The sequence below is a fragment of the Marmota marmota genome, unplaced genomic scaffold, assembly GCF_001458135.2.
Source record: "Marmota marmota marmota unplaced genomic scaffold, marMar, whole genome shotgun sequence".
Taxonomy (NCBI): domain Eukaryota; kingdom Metazoa; phylum Chordata; class Mammalia; order Rodentia; family Sciuridae; genus Marmota; species Marmota marmota.
The window spans coordinates 68,255,552-68,273,291 of record NW_025999842.1 but is presented as its reverse complement, the minus strand read 5'-3'; the positions used below and the strand labels follow the sequence as shown (position 1 = coordinate 68,273,291).

General features: G+C 43.3%; 1 protein-coding gene across 1 annotated transcript in view; it reads left to right on the top strand.

Annotated features, from left to right (window-relative positions):
* Cnksr3 (CNKSR family member 3) overlaps positions 1 to 17,740 on the top strand; it is an 87,434-nt gene that overhangs the window by 42,833 nt on the left and 26,861 nt on the right. Inside the window, exon 2 of the mRNA XM_015502394.2 lies at positions 11,372 to 11,535. Within this exon, the coding sequence (XP_015357880.1) occupies positions 11,372 to 11,535 (164 nt within the window). The remainder of the gene's footprint in view (positions 1 to 11,371; positions 11,536 to 17,740) is intronic.

Here is a 17,740-nt window from a genome sequence, read left to right as displayed (position 1 = left end):
GAAGGCCTACAACTTTGAAGAAGCCAGAGTTTCCTGGTTAAAATTTTCAGCCAGGATGTGTTACTTACCAATTCAGAAACCTCAGACGAGTTGGTGCTTCTTAATGTTTTCTGAATAACTTGGACCCTTGAGCTAAGGTTTTCTGGTTTTCCTTCCTTAAATTTTCCTGGCATGGACCTGCTTCCTGTTCTCAGTTTTGTTTAAGTGATGTATCTTTTCCTTACGTGGCGAACCCCAAAGGGGGGTTGTTTCTTGGTTGCATCTTCTAGTGTCTTCAGAGTGACGTCAGCCTTAGGGGACATTGGTTATTAGTGAGACAGCGGAGTTGGCTGTGGGGACATGCACTAGGGACATGCGGGCGCCTTAGCACTCCCTGTCCTGCTCTGAGTGTTGCTTCTTGTGAGGAATGTGAGCGGTCAGTGGGTTGCTACATATCTGGAAGCTCTTCAGTGATGTGCAAACCAGCTTTTCCCAAATGGTGAAAGGCCAACCATTATCTTCAGCGTTACTGTTCCCCCCACCCCCAGGTTGGTACCCTAAAAAATGGCCAGTTGGGATATTCCTCCTTCTCAAAATCCGTTTCCCATTTCATAACCAAAGGGAAAGAGCTTTGGTGGCTCTTAATTGGGCTTCCAGGGTCCTTGCTAGTGGGTCCTCCATTATGTGCTTGGAGTTCATGCAGGTTCTGCTTGGAAGGGAGCAGCAGCCCCCGCCCCAGGCTTCGCTGTGCACTGAGATGAGCAGGGTAGGAAACCTGACTTACACAGAGCTTTTATGTGTTTTCTCAAAACCAAGCTCTTTCGTTTTTGCTAATGACTTTTTAGCTTTTTAGCTGAGGACATTTGGGGTTTAGTTCCTGGGCAGTTTATTTCCTTTTTCATACTTTTGTCGTGTAAATAAAGGGAAGTGGTAAAGTTTAGGCATCATGCAGAAGCAGAGGTTTTTCAGTCCAGCTTTGAGACATTGTGTTGAGTCCCGGTACTAAATTAACTGTAACCAGAAGCCTCTCAGGATGACTAATGAAATCAAAGCTGCAGCTATTCCTTGGAAAACTGGGAATGGAACCATCATTTGACCCAGCTATCTCACTCCTCGGTTTATACCCAAAGGACTTAAAAACAGCACTCTGCAGAGACACAGCCACATCAATGTTTGTAGCAGCATTGTTATGGAACCAACCTAAATGCCCTTCAGTAGATGAATGGATGGGGAAACTTTGAGATATATATATATATACACACACACACACACACTTACATACATGCAAACCATACACACACACACAGACACACACAGCATTAAAAGAGAATAAAACTATGGCATTTGTAGGTAAATGGATAAAGTTGGAGAGTATAATGCTAAGTGAAGTAAGCCAATCCGAAAAAACCAAAGGCTGAATGTTGTCTTTGATATGAGGATGCAGGCGCATAATGGCAGTTGGAGGGGGAGAGGGGAGGAATGGAGGAACTTTGGGTAAGGCAAAGGGAGGGAGGGGAAAGGAGGGGGCAATCGGGTAGGAATGATGGTGGAATGAGTTAGACATCATTACCCTGAGTACATGTATGAAGACACAAAGGTGTGAAAATGCTTTGTGTACAACCAGTGTCTTGAAAAATTGTGCTCTATATTTGAAATATGAAATTAATTGCATTCTGCCATCATGTATAACAAATCCAAATAAATAAATAAAAAAAAATCGAAGCTGCAGCTAATGGAAGCCTAATGCAGGGGTGAGGAGCGTAGGAGCCAGAATTGGCCATTCACAGGCAGTGGGTGGAGGTGAGCCGGGGTAAGAAGCCAAGTTCATTTAAACAGAAAGCAGGTTGGAGTGGACACGAGAGAGTGTTTGGAGACAATAAGAACACTTAAACCATGATTGTAGTGTTACACAATTATGTATTGATTAAAACTCAATGCATTGTACACTGATGGCTAATTTCATTGTGTATAAGGTATAACACTGACCAAAAAAAAAAAAAAGTGGGTAAAAAGTTGTAAGGGGTCTCCCCAAAATATATTCATGTATTTTACTGTGGAAGAAGAGGGATAACATTTTTCTCTGCTTTTAAATTCAATGTAACTATAGAAAACGATTCTTCCAAACATATAAAAAGAGAAGAAAAATTAGGATCGCACAATGTCAGAGTAGACTGACTCGTCTTGTTGGTTTTTTAGGTTGGCAGGTTTATCCTCACCTTGACTCACCTCTGGCGTAGGTATGCTATGCCAGGGTCTGCAGCTCTTTTCTGTAAGGGGCCAGAGCTCCATATTCTAGGCCTGTGGGCCAGACAGTCTCTGTCACAACTACTGAAAGCTCTATTGCTGCCCTAAAGCAGCCAGAGGCAAATGGGAGCACCGTGCCTGCGTTCCAATAAAACTTCACTTATAGATACAGGTACAGGTTGGATTTGTCCTGTGAGCTGTATTTGCCAATCTGGAGTGATACTTTTGCTTTTTTGGGAGAAAGGCATTAGAATGGGCACTCTCCCATCTTCTCAGGTTAAGTGTGATGGAAGGTGGGACTGCAGAGGACTTTGCAAAAGGGCAGGCCCTAAAGAGTTTGGGAGGCTATGCTAAGCTAATGGTTTTGGGTCTGTGAAGCTGTGATGTATGACTTTGCTCAGATGGAATTATAGAGGATTATTTAAGAGGAAGAAGGGACTGAGCATGGCAGCTGGTTTCTAGATTATTGTAGGAACCCGAGTGAGGGAGAAGTTTAGTTGTGACAGTATAGATAGAAAGGAGGAACCGAGTTCTGCTAGTCAGCTTTCATTTCCTATAACAAAATACCAGAGATAATCAACTTAGAAAGAGGAAAGGTTTATTTTGGCTTACACTTTGGATGTTTCAGTTCATGGTTGGCTCATTGCTTTTGGGCTGGTGGCAAAGTAGTATACCATGGCAGGCAGCACGTGAAGGAAGAAGCTGCTCACGTCATGGTAGCCAGGAAACAAAGAGAGAGGAAAGAGGAGGGTCTGGGGTCCCATTATCCCCCTCAGGGGCAAGCCCCCAGTGATCTAACTTCTTCCCACTAGGACCCACCTCCAGGAGGTTCCAGTAATTCCACGGGTTGAGGATCCAGCCTTTAGCACATGATCCTTTGGGGATGTTTATCCAACCACAGTGTGGTGAGGGAAGTTCAGCAGGTGCAGCTGATGGTACTTGAAGACTGTCCTCCGTGAGGATAAAAAATGTACAAGAAGGGGAGTTCCCTGTCTGTGGCTTGGAAAACTCCAAGTCCCGGGGGGTCAGTGTCCAAAATAAGGAAAACAGGAGAGACAGGCTTGATGAGAGAGGGAAGGGATCAGGACTGTGTGTGCTGAGCTTGGATTAGAGAGCAGGTGGCGGAAGTCTGTGGAGTTTTGATAATGCTTTCCTATAACTAAGAAACCTATCTGCACACAGCTGCAATCAGTAGACATTTATCTATGTGTAATATGTATCCTCTGCGGTACTATCAGGCCTCTGCTAATGAGTAACTTCAGAAGCAAATATTTTCAAAAGATGATTAAAGATTTAAAACTTTTTAACATCACAAGGCAGGTGGATACTTAGAGTGTGTTTCTTCATTAATATTAGACATCATATTTCAAATGGTTCTTGATAGATTGGATCAGGGATTAAGAGTATTGGTCTGCTATTTTTCAGTTGCTTGCCCTTGTATTATCTTCAATGTACAGTCCCAGTTGCAGGGATCTCTTTAAGGACTTTGCCTGTGTTATGAGAACTAGTTGAGCTGAGAGTTGATGATAAACTACAGCATCATCACCATCATCATAGGCTGAAGGGAGTCATTTGGGTTTAGCTCCTCCCCTTTCTCAGTATAGGAAGGGCTTTTGGGTCCCTGGAGTACGTAGCAGGACATCGGACTCAGAGACAGACGGATGTGTCAGAGTCAGGTGCATATTGGTAAAGTTGAGATTCTCTTACATTTTTGGATAAAGTAATATAGCAAAGTTCTTGTATTTTCTTCCCATGTCTTATAGGTCCTTATTCTCCTGTGGACCACTGGGACAAAGTTTGGTTAAGTCCTTGCTAGTTGATAAGGATTTTTTTTTTTTTTTTCCTAGAGAAGAGGACAGATGATCCAAGGATGAAGTTAGCTATTCCAAATTCAAGGGACAGTTTGTAGGGAAACCAGTTAATGAAGGAGCAGAGGATAAACTTTCACCAACCTGGTGAGAAGCCCAGGAGAAAAGATGTGGGGCAGACAGAGGAGAAAACTTTCTAGAATGAAGAAGTTGGCAACAGCATCAAAACAGTGGAGATGAGACCTGCAGATTACCTACGGGGCTTGACAGTTTCGGGTCCTTGCAGACCAGTACAGGGCAGCTTCTGTGAGTAGTTGGGAGGAGGCCGAGTGTGGTGACCTGGGCAAACAGGAGGTTAGGGACGGAGCCCAGGTATTAACCACTGACTAATTCCTCTGTTACCAAAGCCCTTGAAAAGGTGGAAGGTTCAAGTTCAAGAATTGGTGAGGATAAATTTAGGTCCTAGAGGAAGTATGAGGGAATGGGTTTGAAAGTGTAAGATGAAGGATTGGGAAAATGAAGACAGTATGACCCGAAGGTGTGGCTGAAGTATGTCAAGAGCTCCTGTTGTATACAGGAAGAACTCCCGGGCCTGGACGTCCAGGGAGCAGGTGGCGTGGGTGGGCAGGTAAAGGGGACTAGAGGAAACTGGAGCAGGTTGGACCTCGTTACTATGTGGGACTGGAGAGGTGACCAGCCAGAGAGCCTCCAAGCAGTGCTCATGCCCAGCTGAGATGGACAGTGCCCATTGGACGGGGTCCACCTCCCACTGGCCACTCAGGACATTTCCGTTTTGGGCTCTTTGAGGGAGTACAGGAACTGCCATGGACTGTATTAGTCAATGAAGGAAAACTGGCTTAGTCCACTGGTTCTTTTCTCCTCAAAGCAGGAATTCCAAACCAAGGAAAGGAGAACAGAATAGTGAGCGTCCCCCGCTGAGCCGTGGCCTCCTGAGGTCTGGGAGTGCAGTTGGATCCTGAGCCAGAGAAAGGCGGTCCTGGCTGTAGGTCCTCAGAGCAGTAATCCAGTGGGAGATGATAGGGGAGGGGTTGTTCCAGCGGCCTCAGACTTCTGTCTCTCCCTGCCAAGGAACTGGTTTGGCCTTCACGGGACCTGCTGAAGGCATAAAGGCTTAGTGGACCCTGTTGTCTCAGGCTGCCTCTGAGAAGAGGCTCTGGGCCTCCCCACCTGGCTTCCTCCAGGTGCTGCTTAGCGTTTCGGAAAGGTCCGTCAATTTGGGGCAAAATCTTTCTTCAAGCCTTTAAAATTACCTAGCTGAATGTCAGCGTAGTCCTGTGTTTCCAACCCAGGGTTATTGCCTAAACTCAAATGGCTGCATTCAAATCAGTCCTATCAGCCAGTTAGAACGAAGGCCCGCAGACATCCTCAGAACAAGCCTTACGAAAGAAAGTCCATCCCAGGTGAAATGACAGGAGTGAGAGGGCGCCGGGTCCTGACCACACGCCGCCCTCCTGAGTTTTGGTGTGAGATCGGCTTCGCCCCATTCATCATCTCGTGCTTGTGCAGAAGCCAAAACACTGAGCTTTGGTTCATACCTGACCTTTTTATTCTTAGGAAGTTGTCCTGTTTTGGGGGAAGTTATAACGTACTGGATGGGGGTGTCAGTAACTTGGGAAGACAGAAGAGTCGTGACAGCACAAGGTCCTGACGGCAGGACTGCGTTATTGAATGTCTGTAAAAGCGTGGGAGGTTCTGAGGATATTGTCGTCAGGTGCAAGTGTCCTCTCCAGCCTTGCCTCCTTTCCTCTGGCTCAACCATCACACGCGACCTGCTCTGAAGCCTCGTTTCCTTGGTAGTGGAGGTCCATCCCCACGGGGGTGTGCAGGGATGTTCGGTGTCTACATGAGCCTTGTTGAATGAAATGGAATGTGTGTGAGTCTTTGAAGACTCTTCTAGTTGAAGAACACCCTCGATTCGAATCCTGTTGGAGCGCGTTTTGGCAGCACCTGTCATTTGTGACTCCTCGAAGTCCCGAGTGAGATGGGAGACTACAAGTTTTAGCTAATCTGATTTCTAAGTCAAAACATTTCTTAAAAAAAACAAACAAACAACAACAACAAAAAAACCAGACAAAACAGCAGGTGATGACAACAAAAACCAGGTTAAAACATCTTTTAATGGATAAAGAAAATGCCCTGCATACACACACAACGGAATACTATTCACCCCTAGAAGGACAAAATACTGCTGTGTGCAAGAACACAGAAGGTTCTCGTGCCAGCAGCAGAAGCGGTGGATGAGAGGCAGCCTCTCCTTTCATGCCGCTCATGTGCTGATGCAAATCATAAAGCACTTCTAGAAGAAACCAAGGCTATTGCAACCTGTCACATCTGCAGACACTTTCTGGGAAAGGCTATAGGCTGTTGAGATTTTTATCTCCGATTTACTCTGTTCCGGAGGGGGCACCTAAATTTGGTTTTTTTTTTTTTCTCCCTAGCAGTTTTTTATTCTGAACACTTAGAAAATTGAGGGCCTGAATACATCACATTCTTTAAAAAATATATAGTGCATTTATTATGTGCTGCGTCGTTTCTAGACTCTTTATAAATATTAACATTAGTTTTCACGGCACTTCTCTGTAGCGGGCAGTATTAGTTTCCCCATTTTACAGATGAGGCAGCTGAGTAGCTTTCCCCAAGTTACCCCGTCAGTAAGAAGGGAGACAGAGAAGGGAACTCAGGCCTATACAGGCCCCTTGTGCTTTTGGGATTTCTTTGTGAGCTTAGGGTTGCTTGGGCTAGCTTCAGTCACAGTAGGAAGCTTGGTCCCTCAGGGTCCTGGGCCATCCTCCATGAATTCACATTCCGTTGGTGTTTAATTTAACTTGTGTAAATGGAATGTGTTTCACTTAATGTTACTTAATTACATGTTTTCTTAGTCCCGCTAGACTTTGTATAAGTCCCTGAAAGCAAGAAATTGGCAAATAGGTACATTTGGCAAATAAGAGTACAGTTTATTGCAAATTCTAGAACCGCTAGATCCGTTCACTCAAAATGGGGCTTTCCTCTTCCTTTGTGGGACTGCGCAGGAGTTGGCTCTTTGTAAATGTCTACTTGTGTTCAGAACCCTACGATAACTGACCAATAGGCCGTAATGTATCGGGTGATAAAAGCCTGGGAGCAATTCTGTTTAAAACCTGCATATTCATTATCTTTGTGTGTTTGAGGGGGCAGCGTGTGAGCCACAATAGATTGTCTTCATATAGGTGGCACTGTGATATTCCTATTGGATGATTCTTCATCTCAGTGAACTTCTAAAAAGTAATTTAATTATTTTAATACTTTTATCATATATAACGGTTGAGTTTAGTTTGACATAATCATACATCATAGAACTTAATTCTCCATTTCTGTTCCCAGTGCCCCCACTTTCCTTCCTCTCTTCCATACCCTTATTGCCCTGTTGCCCTTCTTCTTATTTACTTCTTTTCTTTTTTTGGTACTGCGGTTTGAACTCAGGGACACTGGACCACTGAGCCACATCCCAGCCCTATTTTGTATTTTATTTAGAGGCAGGGTCTCATTCAGCTGCTTAGCGCCTCGCCATTGCCATTGCTGAGGTTGGCTTTGAACTTACGATCCTCCTCCTGCCTCAGCCTCTCCAGCTGCTGGGATTACAGGCCTGTGCCCCTGTACCCTGAATATTTACTTACTTTAATTGGTGCTTTATAAATATGCATGGTACATCCACTTTGAGAAACAGTGGAGGTTCCTGAAAAGAACAGAAATGGAACCACTGTATGACCCAGCTATTCCGCTCCTCAGTATTTATCCCAAAGAACTAAAATCAGCACACTCTGCTGATACGGTCACCAGTGTTGATAGCAGCACAGTTCTGTAGCCAAGTTATGGAACCAGCCCAGGTGCCTGTCGTAGGGAGCTTTTGATGATTTGAGGTTACATTGCTTGTCGTCCCGCAGAATCCTCAAGGAGATTCTGGTCTGCTCTGTACCCTACAGTTCTTAGTGTATGATCACCTGCATCCTGACTCTAACTAGAGCCCTCGCTATACCAACATCCTCAGTCTCCCTCTCTGTACTCCTCATATTACTTAAATGCTTCACTCCATGGTTACTCCTGAAATCCTATTTCTTCCTTCCTTTCTTTTTCTTTTCTTTCTTTCTTTCTTCTTCTTCTTCTTTTTTTTTTTTTTGGTTAATGGAAGAGGAACTCTGGCCACATCTGTATTTCTCTCTTTATTGAACATCCCTGGGACATGGTTTCCTCACTGTCATTCTAATGGGCTAATTTATTCTGCATGTGAAAACTTTTATCATTGTCCGAGTTTGATGCTTGAGTTTTGAGTGTTGAGCTTACTTTGCACAGTGGACACCAGTTGCAGTTCCACTGCTCACTGGTCACTGGTCCTTGTTTATTAGAAAAACAGTTTGTCATGTGGATGGATATGAAATAAAATAGGGCTAGGCTTAGATTTATTTGCTGGGGTTGCCATAGCAGAGTACCATAGATTAGGTGGCTGAAACAACAGAAATTTATTTCTTACCTGTTCAGGAGGCGGGAGGTCTGAGATCAAGGTCAGCAGGGCTTGTTTCTTCTGAGGCTACTCTGGCTTATGAATGGCTGTCTTTCCCGCTGTGTCTTCATGGGGTCTTCCCGCCGAGTGCATCTGTGCATCTTCTTACAAGGACACCAGTGATGGATCGAGGCCACTCTCATGATGTCTTTTTAATTAAATATCCTCTTTAAAGATTCCTTCTCCAAACATGTTCTCAAGCACCGAGGGTTAGGACTTGAACATAAATTTTGGGGAGATATAATTGAGCCATAACAGTATTTAAATATCTGAGATAGCCTTCCTGACTTTTTGTGACTGATTAAAACAAAAATTCTTTGTAAAGCTAAGAAGTGGGCTGGAGAAGACAGATCCTGAAAGAGGAACACGAAAACCTGCTTGTGACCTGGTTTAGAGCTGGCTAAGGGATTTATGGTGGAGTTCACAGTAATTTGTCTTTGGCCTGCTCTTTCCCAATTTGGGACTCAGTTAGATCTAAAGTATCTTTTAAGTGCCTCTGAGGCTTTGTGATTCTATTTTAATAACTGTTTTGTACTTGGGCCTTGCTGCTTATTTAGGAAGATGCTTGGAGAGGAATTTCTGTAATCCCAGGTTATAATCCCCTGTTTATCAAGTAGGATGCAGAAGAGCAAAAGGCTTGTGACCAGTAGAACTGGTTTGAGTTCAAGCTCTTTTTTCCTGTATCCAGCTGAAAAGAAGAACTGACAGAATCCTTCTCCTGGTTTCTCACCAGCCATGTGACTGCCATGGTGTGGATGTCTTCCAGGGGCCTTAATTTCTTATTTATAAAGTGAGGACAGAGTAGTTAGGGGGCTGCCCCTGGGCCTTGTCCCCTGCCGTTCTTGCCTGCTGCAGATGGGTACTGTCCTTCTACAGTGAACAGACTCCTGGTGGCTGGGTGCTGAGACAGCCTGTTGGCCCCAGATAGGGGGTATCATTCTCAGCCTCTGGACTTTCCTGCCCCACTGATCGCTTGACTCACAGGCCAGAGGCCACGAGGCTCAAGGCAGTTGGAGAGGGTTTGCATCAGTGTGTCCAAGCTCACTTGCTGGGACAGAGTCCCTCTGCTAGACAGATGTCAATTTGGGGAGGATGAGTTTGTTACTATAAAATTAAATCGTTCCTTTCCTATTTCTATATTTGATAGCAAGAAATGGTTATCACAAAACTCTTCTTCATATATATATATATATATATGTATATATATATATATATATATATATATAGGAGGCACATGGTGAGAGTTTGTGGGGCTGAGATGTAGTTTAGCATCACACATCATCTGATTTTTTTTTAAAGAGAGAGAGGAGAGAGAGAGAGAGAATTTTTTTAATATTTATTTTTCAGTTTTCAGTGGACACAACATCTTTATTTTATTTTATGTGGTGCTGAGCATCGAACCCAGCACCCTGCGCTTGCCAGGCGAGTGCGCTACCGCTTGAGCCACATCTCCAGCCCACATCATCTGATTTTAAGATTCATGGACTTTAGTGTGACCAAAAGGAAGTGCTGGACCTCCTTTCTACTTTTTCCAATCCAGAGGAATATCCACATGACACAGTTTTTGAGAAGGTTAAATGTGTGTGTGTGTGTGCGCATGGTGTGTGCATGTTCGTGCACGGTGGAGGGTCAGCAGCATGCCTTCCACATGCTTTGTTTAAAATTGAGTCTTCATTCTTTGTCTTATAATTGAATTTATATAAATCTAGTCAAAAGCGACTTTTATTATTAGCTTTGAAAAGATTGACTGACTCAGGGTAAGATTTTATTCCATTAAAACCATTATCCAGTTGACCAGAGAGTTCTTTGTACAGGAAGGAAGATTCCCAAGTCCTGTTTGGCTTACCCATTTCAGACATTGACCGAACTATCTGACCTGGAAAAGCTGCCCCAAGCTAATCCACTTCAGGTTACTTTCTCTGAACTGCCGCTGGCTCCTCCCCCTTCAGGTTTGTGCTCATCAGAACTTCAGTTGAAGAGGCCAGAAACTTATCACAGACGTGCTTCAGCTAGAAAGGGAATGCCTTTCAACTGAAGTAGAAAAATCCTAGGAGTAGAAGAGTCTTTAGGAAGGTCGGATCCAGGGATTATAGGTTATTATCAGAGCATTTTTTCCCCCTCTCAAATGGATGTATTCTCAGAAAACTGATCACTTGGTTGTACCCGCTGACTAACAGCTGGAAAGGAGGAAAGAGCTCCTGTCTTGTAGCCATGTGCCAAATGACAAGGAAGATTTTGATTGGTTCTGCTTGAGTCACATGACCATTCCTGCAGCTGTGACTGGCTGGTGCCTGGCCACATGCCAACCACTGTGGCAAAGTATTTTTTCCCCCGTGCTGAACACAGGGCCTTCCTTACACATGCTAGGCAAGTGCTCTATCACTGAGGCACATCCCCAGCCCAGCAAAGCATCTTGATTGGTAAGCCCTCTGGGAGAGGCATGGTGTCCCCAAAGGAAAGGTTGCTTAGCAAACAGATAACCTATGTCTGGTATAGATAACTAGTGTTTCAAGTCAGCAGGGATTTAGCGTTTCCACCTTTAGTTTATAGGGAATGGGAAGGTAGCTATAATAAAATTCTCCTTGGTTCACTTTAGAATTTTGCACTCTGCATTTCAAACCTGTTTAAGATGAGAAGATGTCACATGAAGGGTGCCTATCAGGTGGAATATACATTTAGAGATAAACAGTATTTGGTGATTGCTGAGATTGATGTACATGTGAGCCATTTGGGGGAGTAAAGGAATGAAATGATGATAATGGATTTTTCTTTTTTTTTTTGATAGGGTTAGATGACTGCCTGCAGCCGTATGTCCACAAGTTTGAGCGGGAGAAGATAGATGGGGAGCAGCTGCTGCGGATTTCCCATCAGGATCTTGAAGAGCTGGGGGTCACACGAATTGGACACCAGGAGCTGGTGTTGGAGGCTGTGGACCTTCTCTGTGCACTGGTTAGTTCAGGAGGAGGTGATCTGTACTGCAATGACTTCCTTTAGAGCCTTATTCTGTCCAGTTCTCATCATGATCTAGTATATCATTATTTTCTTAGTGATCCATGAAGCATGAATTGAAGATACTATGAGAAGGGAAGAAAAATATCATTTTCTAGAATGAGGGCTAGAAAATTATGGTCTGTGAGTTAAATCTGGCTCACTGTCTATTCTTTTTTTGGGGAGGGGATGCGTGGGGATTGAATTTAGGGGCACTTGACCACTGAGCCACACCCCCAGCCCTATTTTGTGTTTTATTTAGAGACAGGGTCTCACTGAGTTGCTCAGTGCTTCGCCATTGCTGAGGCTGACTTTGAACTTGCGATTCTCCTGCCTCAGCCTCCTGAGCTGCTGGAATTATAGGTGTGCACCACCAGTGACCAGCCCACTATCTATTTTTGTAAATAAAATTTTATTGGAACACAGCTGTGTTCATTCACTCCTGTGTTGTCTGAGGCTGCTCTTTTGCTGCAGCAGCGGAGTTCAGCAGTTATAAAAGGAACTGTGTGGTCCTCCAAAGCCTGAGATATTTAGTCTTTTGCCCTTTACAGAAAAAAGTTGCCTTTTATGGAAAATGTCTGTATTTGTTTTATTTTCTTATCTTTTGTAAAGACTAAAAGGATAGACCCAATCTTCACTGCAAATGTCGTCTTCTAAATTGAAATGAGAAATGTCCCAATTTTCATGTCTGCTTTTGTGACTATTGAAAACATATTCAGTTTCACAGATATTTGTGCTGTTTGAATGAATTGATGTTTGTATTTGAAATAATCAACCCAGGAAATGGCAGCTAGATGGGAAAATGCTGAACTTCACTGCATATTATAGATGCTTAACTCTGGCTGTGTGTGAGTGGGTGTCATCCTGCTGGGCCCTGGTGCTGGCATTACACCGTGTAGTGGCTGCGTGCTCATCTCCTTTAGGTGTGGGCCAAAAACACCTGTCAGAGCACTTTGTTTACAAACTGGCTGGTATGGGTGGGATTCAAGTCCATCTGCCGTGGTGCCATGTTAAAGATGCCGTTTACTTAACTGTTAGGATTTAGACGCGCTTGTCGGCATTCAAGCTGGGTTAGTAATGCTCTGAACCCGAGCCAGAGGTATATACAATTACATCACCCAGAATGTGGGAAAGAATGTGCTCGAGATGGGTTTGCCATCGCTGGTCTGCGTTCCGTCGATTATACAACACTTGCCTCATTGTGCATATTCTTCTTCTTAAAATGGACAGAGCTGTGTCTTCTGCACTGGGATGCGCTGCTCTTGTTTGGGAGAGTAATGGGGAAATTATTTGTGGTTGATAAATGAGCTGCCACCAGGGAGACACCGAGGCCAAGTGGCCTGAGCATTGGCTGGGGAAGCAGGATTTTTGCATTCTAATCCTGGCTGGGCTCTGGAGATTCCTCCCTCTGTGGCCTCTGGGGAGTCTGTTTTCCCCATCTGTACAGTAACTCACCTTAGATGGGGCTGTGCACTTACGGGTCTGGGTTTTGCACTGCTGAGGACATGCCTAAGCATCCTGTTTATTATTCAAACTGTCTGGTTTTCACAGTCCAACATGTTTGAATTTACTTTTATTATACTTTCTGGGAACATGGCTTTTCGGTCTTTTCTGCTAGATGATCTGTGAATTTGAATTGTCTCCTTCACTTTGCAGTAATACTTTGAGGGCAAGTCAATTACTTTGAAATCCACTGCCTCCAAGGAGAAGGGGTCGACCAGAGGCACATTGTGTACATCCAGCAGGAGGATAAACAGCAGTTGCCTCTGGGCTCTCTCTTTGCTCTTTCCTCTTCCCTGCCTCTTAAAACATTAGAGTAAAATGAACAAAGCTGGACAAGTGCCAGAACCAAAAGCTGTGTTTTATCTCCTACAATTTCCTCCTAATTTCCTCTGTAGACCGGGCTTTGACCTCAGACTCATTCTGGACCTGCTCTGTGCAGTGGAGCCCCAGACTGCGCTGGGCAGGAGGGTCCCTTGGGGGTTTGCAAATGAGCTGCGGAGAGTTTCTTAAGCATTTTAGTAAAATATCTCTAGTCTTCATAGCATCATTTAAAATATTCTTATCATAACACATACAATAACGCTATCTGTTTAATTCACTATCATATAAATCTTTGGATGCACAAATTGGTAATAGCTTTTTGCCCTGCATATTCATGTCCTGGGCAGTTGATGGGTAACCGCGATTGGCCCTGGTGTTATGAAAGAGGTTTCTGTGTAAACTCAGTTCAGTGGATGTTGATTTTATGATAGACAGGAAATGAATAGAATTAGAAGTAAGGAAGGAGGGAGGAAATAACAAAATCGCTGGAAAGTTTTGGAGCAAAGACAGGAGTAGATAGAATGGATAGGGGTTGAAAATAAGGAAGAGCTATTGATTAATTCCCCCAAACTGGCTCACAGTGACTCACGGTTGGTTGGTCTTGTTTGAGAGCCAGGGGAGAAACTGCCTTTTGTGAACAGTGACCTCGGTAGCAGGAGTGGCTTAGGAGAGTGACTTGCATTATGAGATGGAGTAGGATCACCTGCCAGGATTGAGCTCAGAATCTGGGCCCATTGTTTTTCCTGCTGTATGGGGCAAAGGGTAACTGGTACACACTGTAGAGCTGCTCTTTCCAGAACATAGCTATTACCACATGTGACTATTTAAGTGGAAATGACTTAAAATGAACTAAAAGTCAGCCCCTCAGCCACACGAGCTATGCTGCCCGTGCTCGGTAGCTGTGTATGGCTCTGGGCTACCATATTGGATAGTGCTGATGAAGACCGTTGTCATCTTGTAGAAAGTTCTGTTGAACAGCACAGGTCAAGAATCTGTGGTAGATACTAAGAAAGTACAGTGGGGTCCTGTGTTCTTTGTCAGATCAATGAAGCCCTAGTTTCCTAAGACTAGGGCAAGGGCAGCTGTCCTTTTAAGGTTGAAGTAGGCTGAGTAGTCAAAAAGTTGGAATGAATACATGTGTTCAGCGACACTGCCTACATTCATGGTTCAGTGAAACACCTGTACTGAATCTACCTGTGTAGCATGCTGATGTGCAGCCACACCCCCGAGATGATTCATTATCCATCATTTACCATGGAAAATCTGTGGGAAGTTTCTTTCTTTCTCCTTTAATGGGCGATATCAGGCAGAAGAGGACTCTTTGTCATCAAGTTGCATTGAACTTGATCTTGCTTAGGAGCTTATCAAATACCCTTAGGGAAACCATCAAGTATATTCTTAGTTAATTCATTAACTCAAGTCAATAAGATGGCTTTGATTGTGCCTCTGACATGCCTTTAGATCATGAACAGAGGTTGTAGAAATGGGAAAAGAAGAAGGAGGAAAAGTTGTGTTGTTTGTCCTTGGCTAAAATGTGGATAATTTTAAGTCTCCAGAAGACTGAGAATTTGGCCTCTTTCCTTTCCTTTTGGCTGGTGTGTGGTTTCCCAGCCAGATCTGGAAATGTTGCTGATGGCCAGACCTTAAGCAAATGGAGTGAGATGGCAGTGGGTGCAGTTTAGCATGTGTGTAATTTTGGGGGGACTCATTTTGGTACTTGATTTGTTTTGTCTCCTCCTTCCTCTTCTTCTTCTCTCTCTCTTTTTTTCTAATATATACATTTTTAGTTGTAGTTGGACACAATACCTTTATTTTATTTATTTATTTTTATGTGGTGCTGAGGATCCAACCCAGCGCCTTGTGTGTACTAGGTGAGCGCTCTGCCGCTGAGCCGCAACCCAGCCCGCCTCTTTCTCTTCTTCATCGAACCCAGGGCCTCTCGTGTGCTAAGAATACCCTCACCACTGAGCTCTATTCCCCCCATAGTTCATACCTTCTGGATGCCTCATATTACAGCAATTTCAGACAGAGACAGGTTTTAGGGAAGAGACCCATGAAAATAATCAAATCTAGTCTGAAAAGTTCTTCATTTTTCAGTTTTTATTGTGGGGTACTGAAGTCGATGATCCCTCCTTGCTTACATTCCCCAGCAGAGGTCCTTTCCAGCCAATATAATGAGTCTCTTGTTCTCTCCTAATTGTGGAATGAGGTCGAAGGGAGCAAACTTTCCCCCATCCTTCCTCCTTTTAAAAATCATACTCAATTTTAGCTGCATCTCTCCATCTCTTTCCAGTTCCATGATTTGTTTTGTAAAACAAACAAACAAACAAACAAAAAAAAAAAAACAGAGCAAATGGAGTAGAAAATGGAAAGAACTGGTTGCAAGAAGCTACCTTCCCCCTTTATTTTAACAGTGACAAGATGGAGATTTTAAATAATAATAAATGTGCCTAATTCTTTTGGAGTTCTAGAGGTAAATGTGTGCGGGAATAAAGCTCCACGTAATTGTGGTGACACTGCTATGGACAGCCAACCTGGCTGTTCTCTGTCAACACTGTTGATGGGAGCAGGCTGAGTGATTGAACCAGGGGACGTGTCCCTCTCATCATCTTCACAGGTCCTTCAAAACAAGCTGTGTCATGTGGGCTTTTAATCCACTCTATTGTGAGTCTTCGATTGTTTGAATTTCAAAAGCCACCATGAAAGTACTTCTTTTTGTTTTTGTCTTCTCCATTGAAGAGAAATATTATATTTTAGTCTCTAGAGAAAAAAAAAAAAATAAAAAACACAGTGATGGGGAAAAGTGAGTGAATCTAAGATTTCAATAGGACATTGCTTTTAATGCAGAGCACATTTATATTTGGAAATTTGCATCTTTTAAAGTCTGTAAAAGATGGCTTGTGATTCATTTATGCTTCCAAAATTTCTATCTAATTTTTAAAAATTTTAGTAGTAAACAACAAATTTAAATGTCCAATAAAATCTATTTAAAGTCAGACTTTTCCTCAAAGCCAGAGCCTTTTGTTAACTTACCATTGTTCTTGCTGGGGGCGGGGAAGCTCTTGCAAATCTCTGAATGTATTTATGTGTTATGCATCTTGATGCTGACCTGCCCTCTCTGGCCCTGTTGGCTGGATGGAGGGTAGAACTTGTCAGCATAGAATTTTGGCCAGTTAAGCAGCTTGATTGTTTGTTCCACCTGGGATCACTGGCTAATTTCCTTGTTCTTGTCTAATGTTCCACCTACTTCCAACTTCACACCTGACCCTTTCTTGGGCAGATGTGTGCAACATCTGGGTGAATCCACAGTAGACAGATGGAAAGTCTGTGCCTGGATTCAGATTAACCAGGCAAGAATCCCAATCCTACCACTGATGAGTTCTGTAACTTTGGAAAATTTATTGTTTTTGGTGCCTCAATTTCCTCACCTGTAAAATAAAAAACAAAGGTTGAGCATCCCTGATCTGAAAACTTGAAATCTGAAATGTTTCACAAGCTGCAACATCTTATTTATTTATTATAAATTTATTTATTTATTTAAATTAGGTATATAAGACAGCAGAATGTGTTTTGATTTATTGCACACAATTGAAACACAACTTTTCATTTCTCTGATTGTACATGATGTAGTGTTGCACATACATGTACACAGGGTAATAATGTCCATCACATTCCACTGTCTTTCCTGCCCCTTCCATCCCCTGCCCAAAGTTCCTCCTCCCCCCACCCCCAATTATGGATCAGCATCCACTTATCAGAGAGAACATTTGGCCTTTGTTTTTTTGGGATTGGCTAACTTCACTTAGTATTATTTTCTCCAACTCCATCCATTTACCAGCAAATGCCATAACTTTATTCTCTTTTAATGTGAGTAATATTCCATTGTGTATTTATACCACAGTTTCTTTACCTATTCATCTATTGAAGGGCATCTAGGTTGCTTCCATAGTTTAGCTATTGTGAATTGAGCTGCTGTAAACATTGATGCGTCTGTGTTGACATAGCATGCTGATTTTACGTCCTTTGGCTTTAAACTGAGGAGTACAATAGATGGGTCACATGAAGGTTTCATTCCAAGTTTTCTAAGATGGAACAAACTATCAAAAATTTGCTTTCCAGAATGGTTGCACCAATTTGCAGTCCCACCAGCAATGTGTAAGTGTGCCTTTTCCCCCACATCCTCTCCAACACTTATTGTTGTTTGTATTCTTGAATGTGACCCAGCACATGATGGCAGCTTTAGCAATGTGTGTAAGTAGTATATGAAGCATGAATGAATTTTATGTTTGGACTTGGATCCCAAGATAGGTCATGCATATACAAATATTCCCCCCCCCCCCCC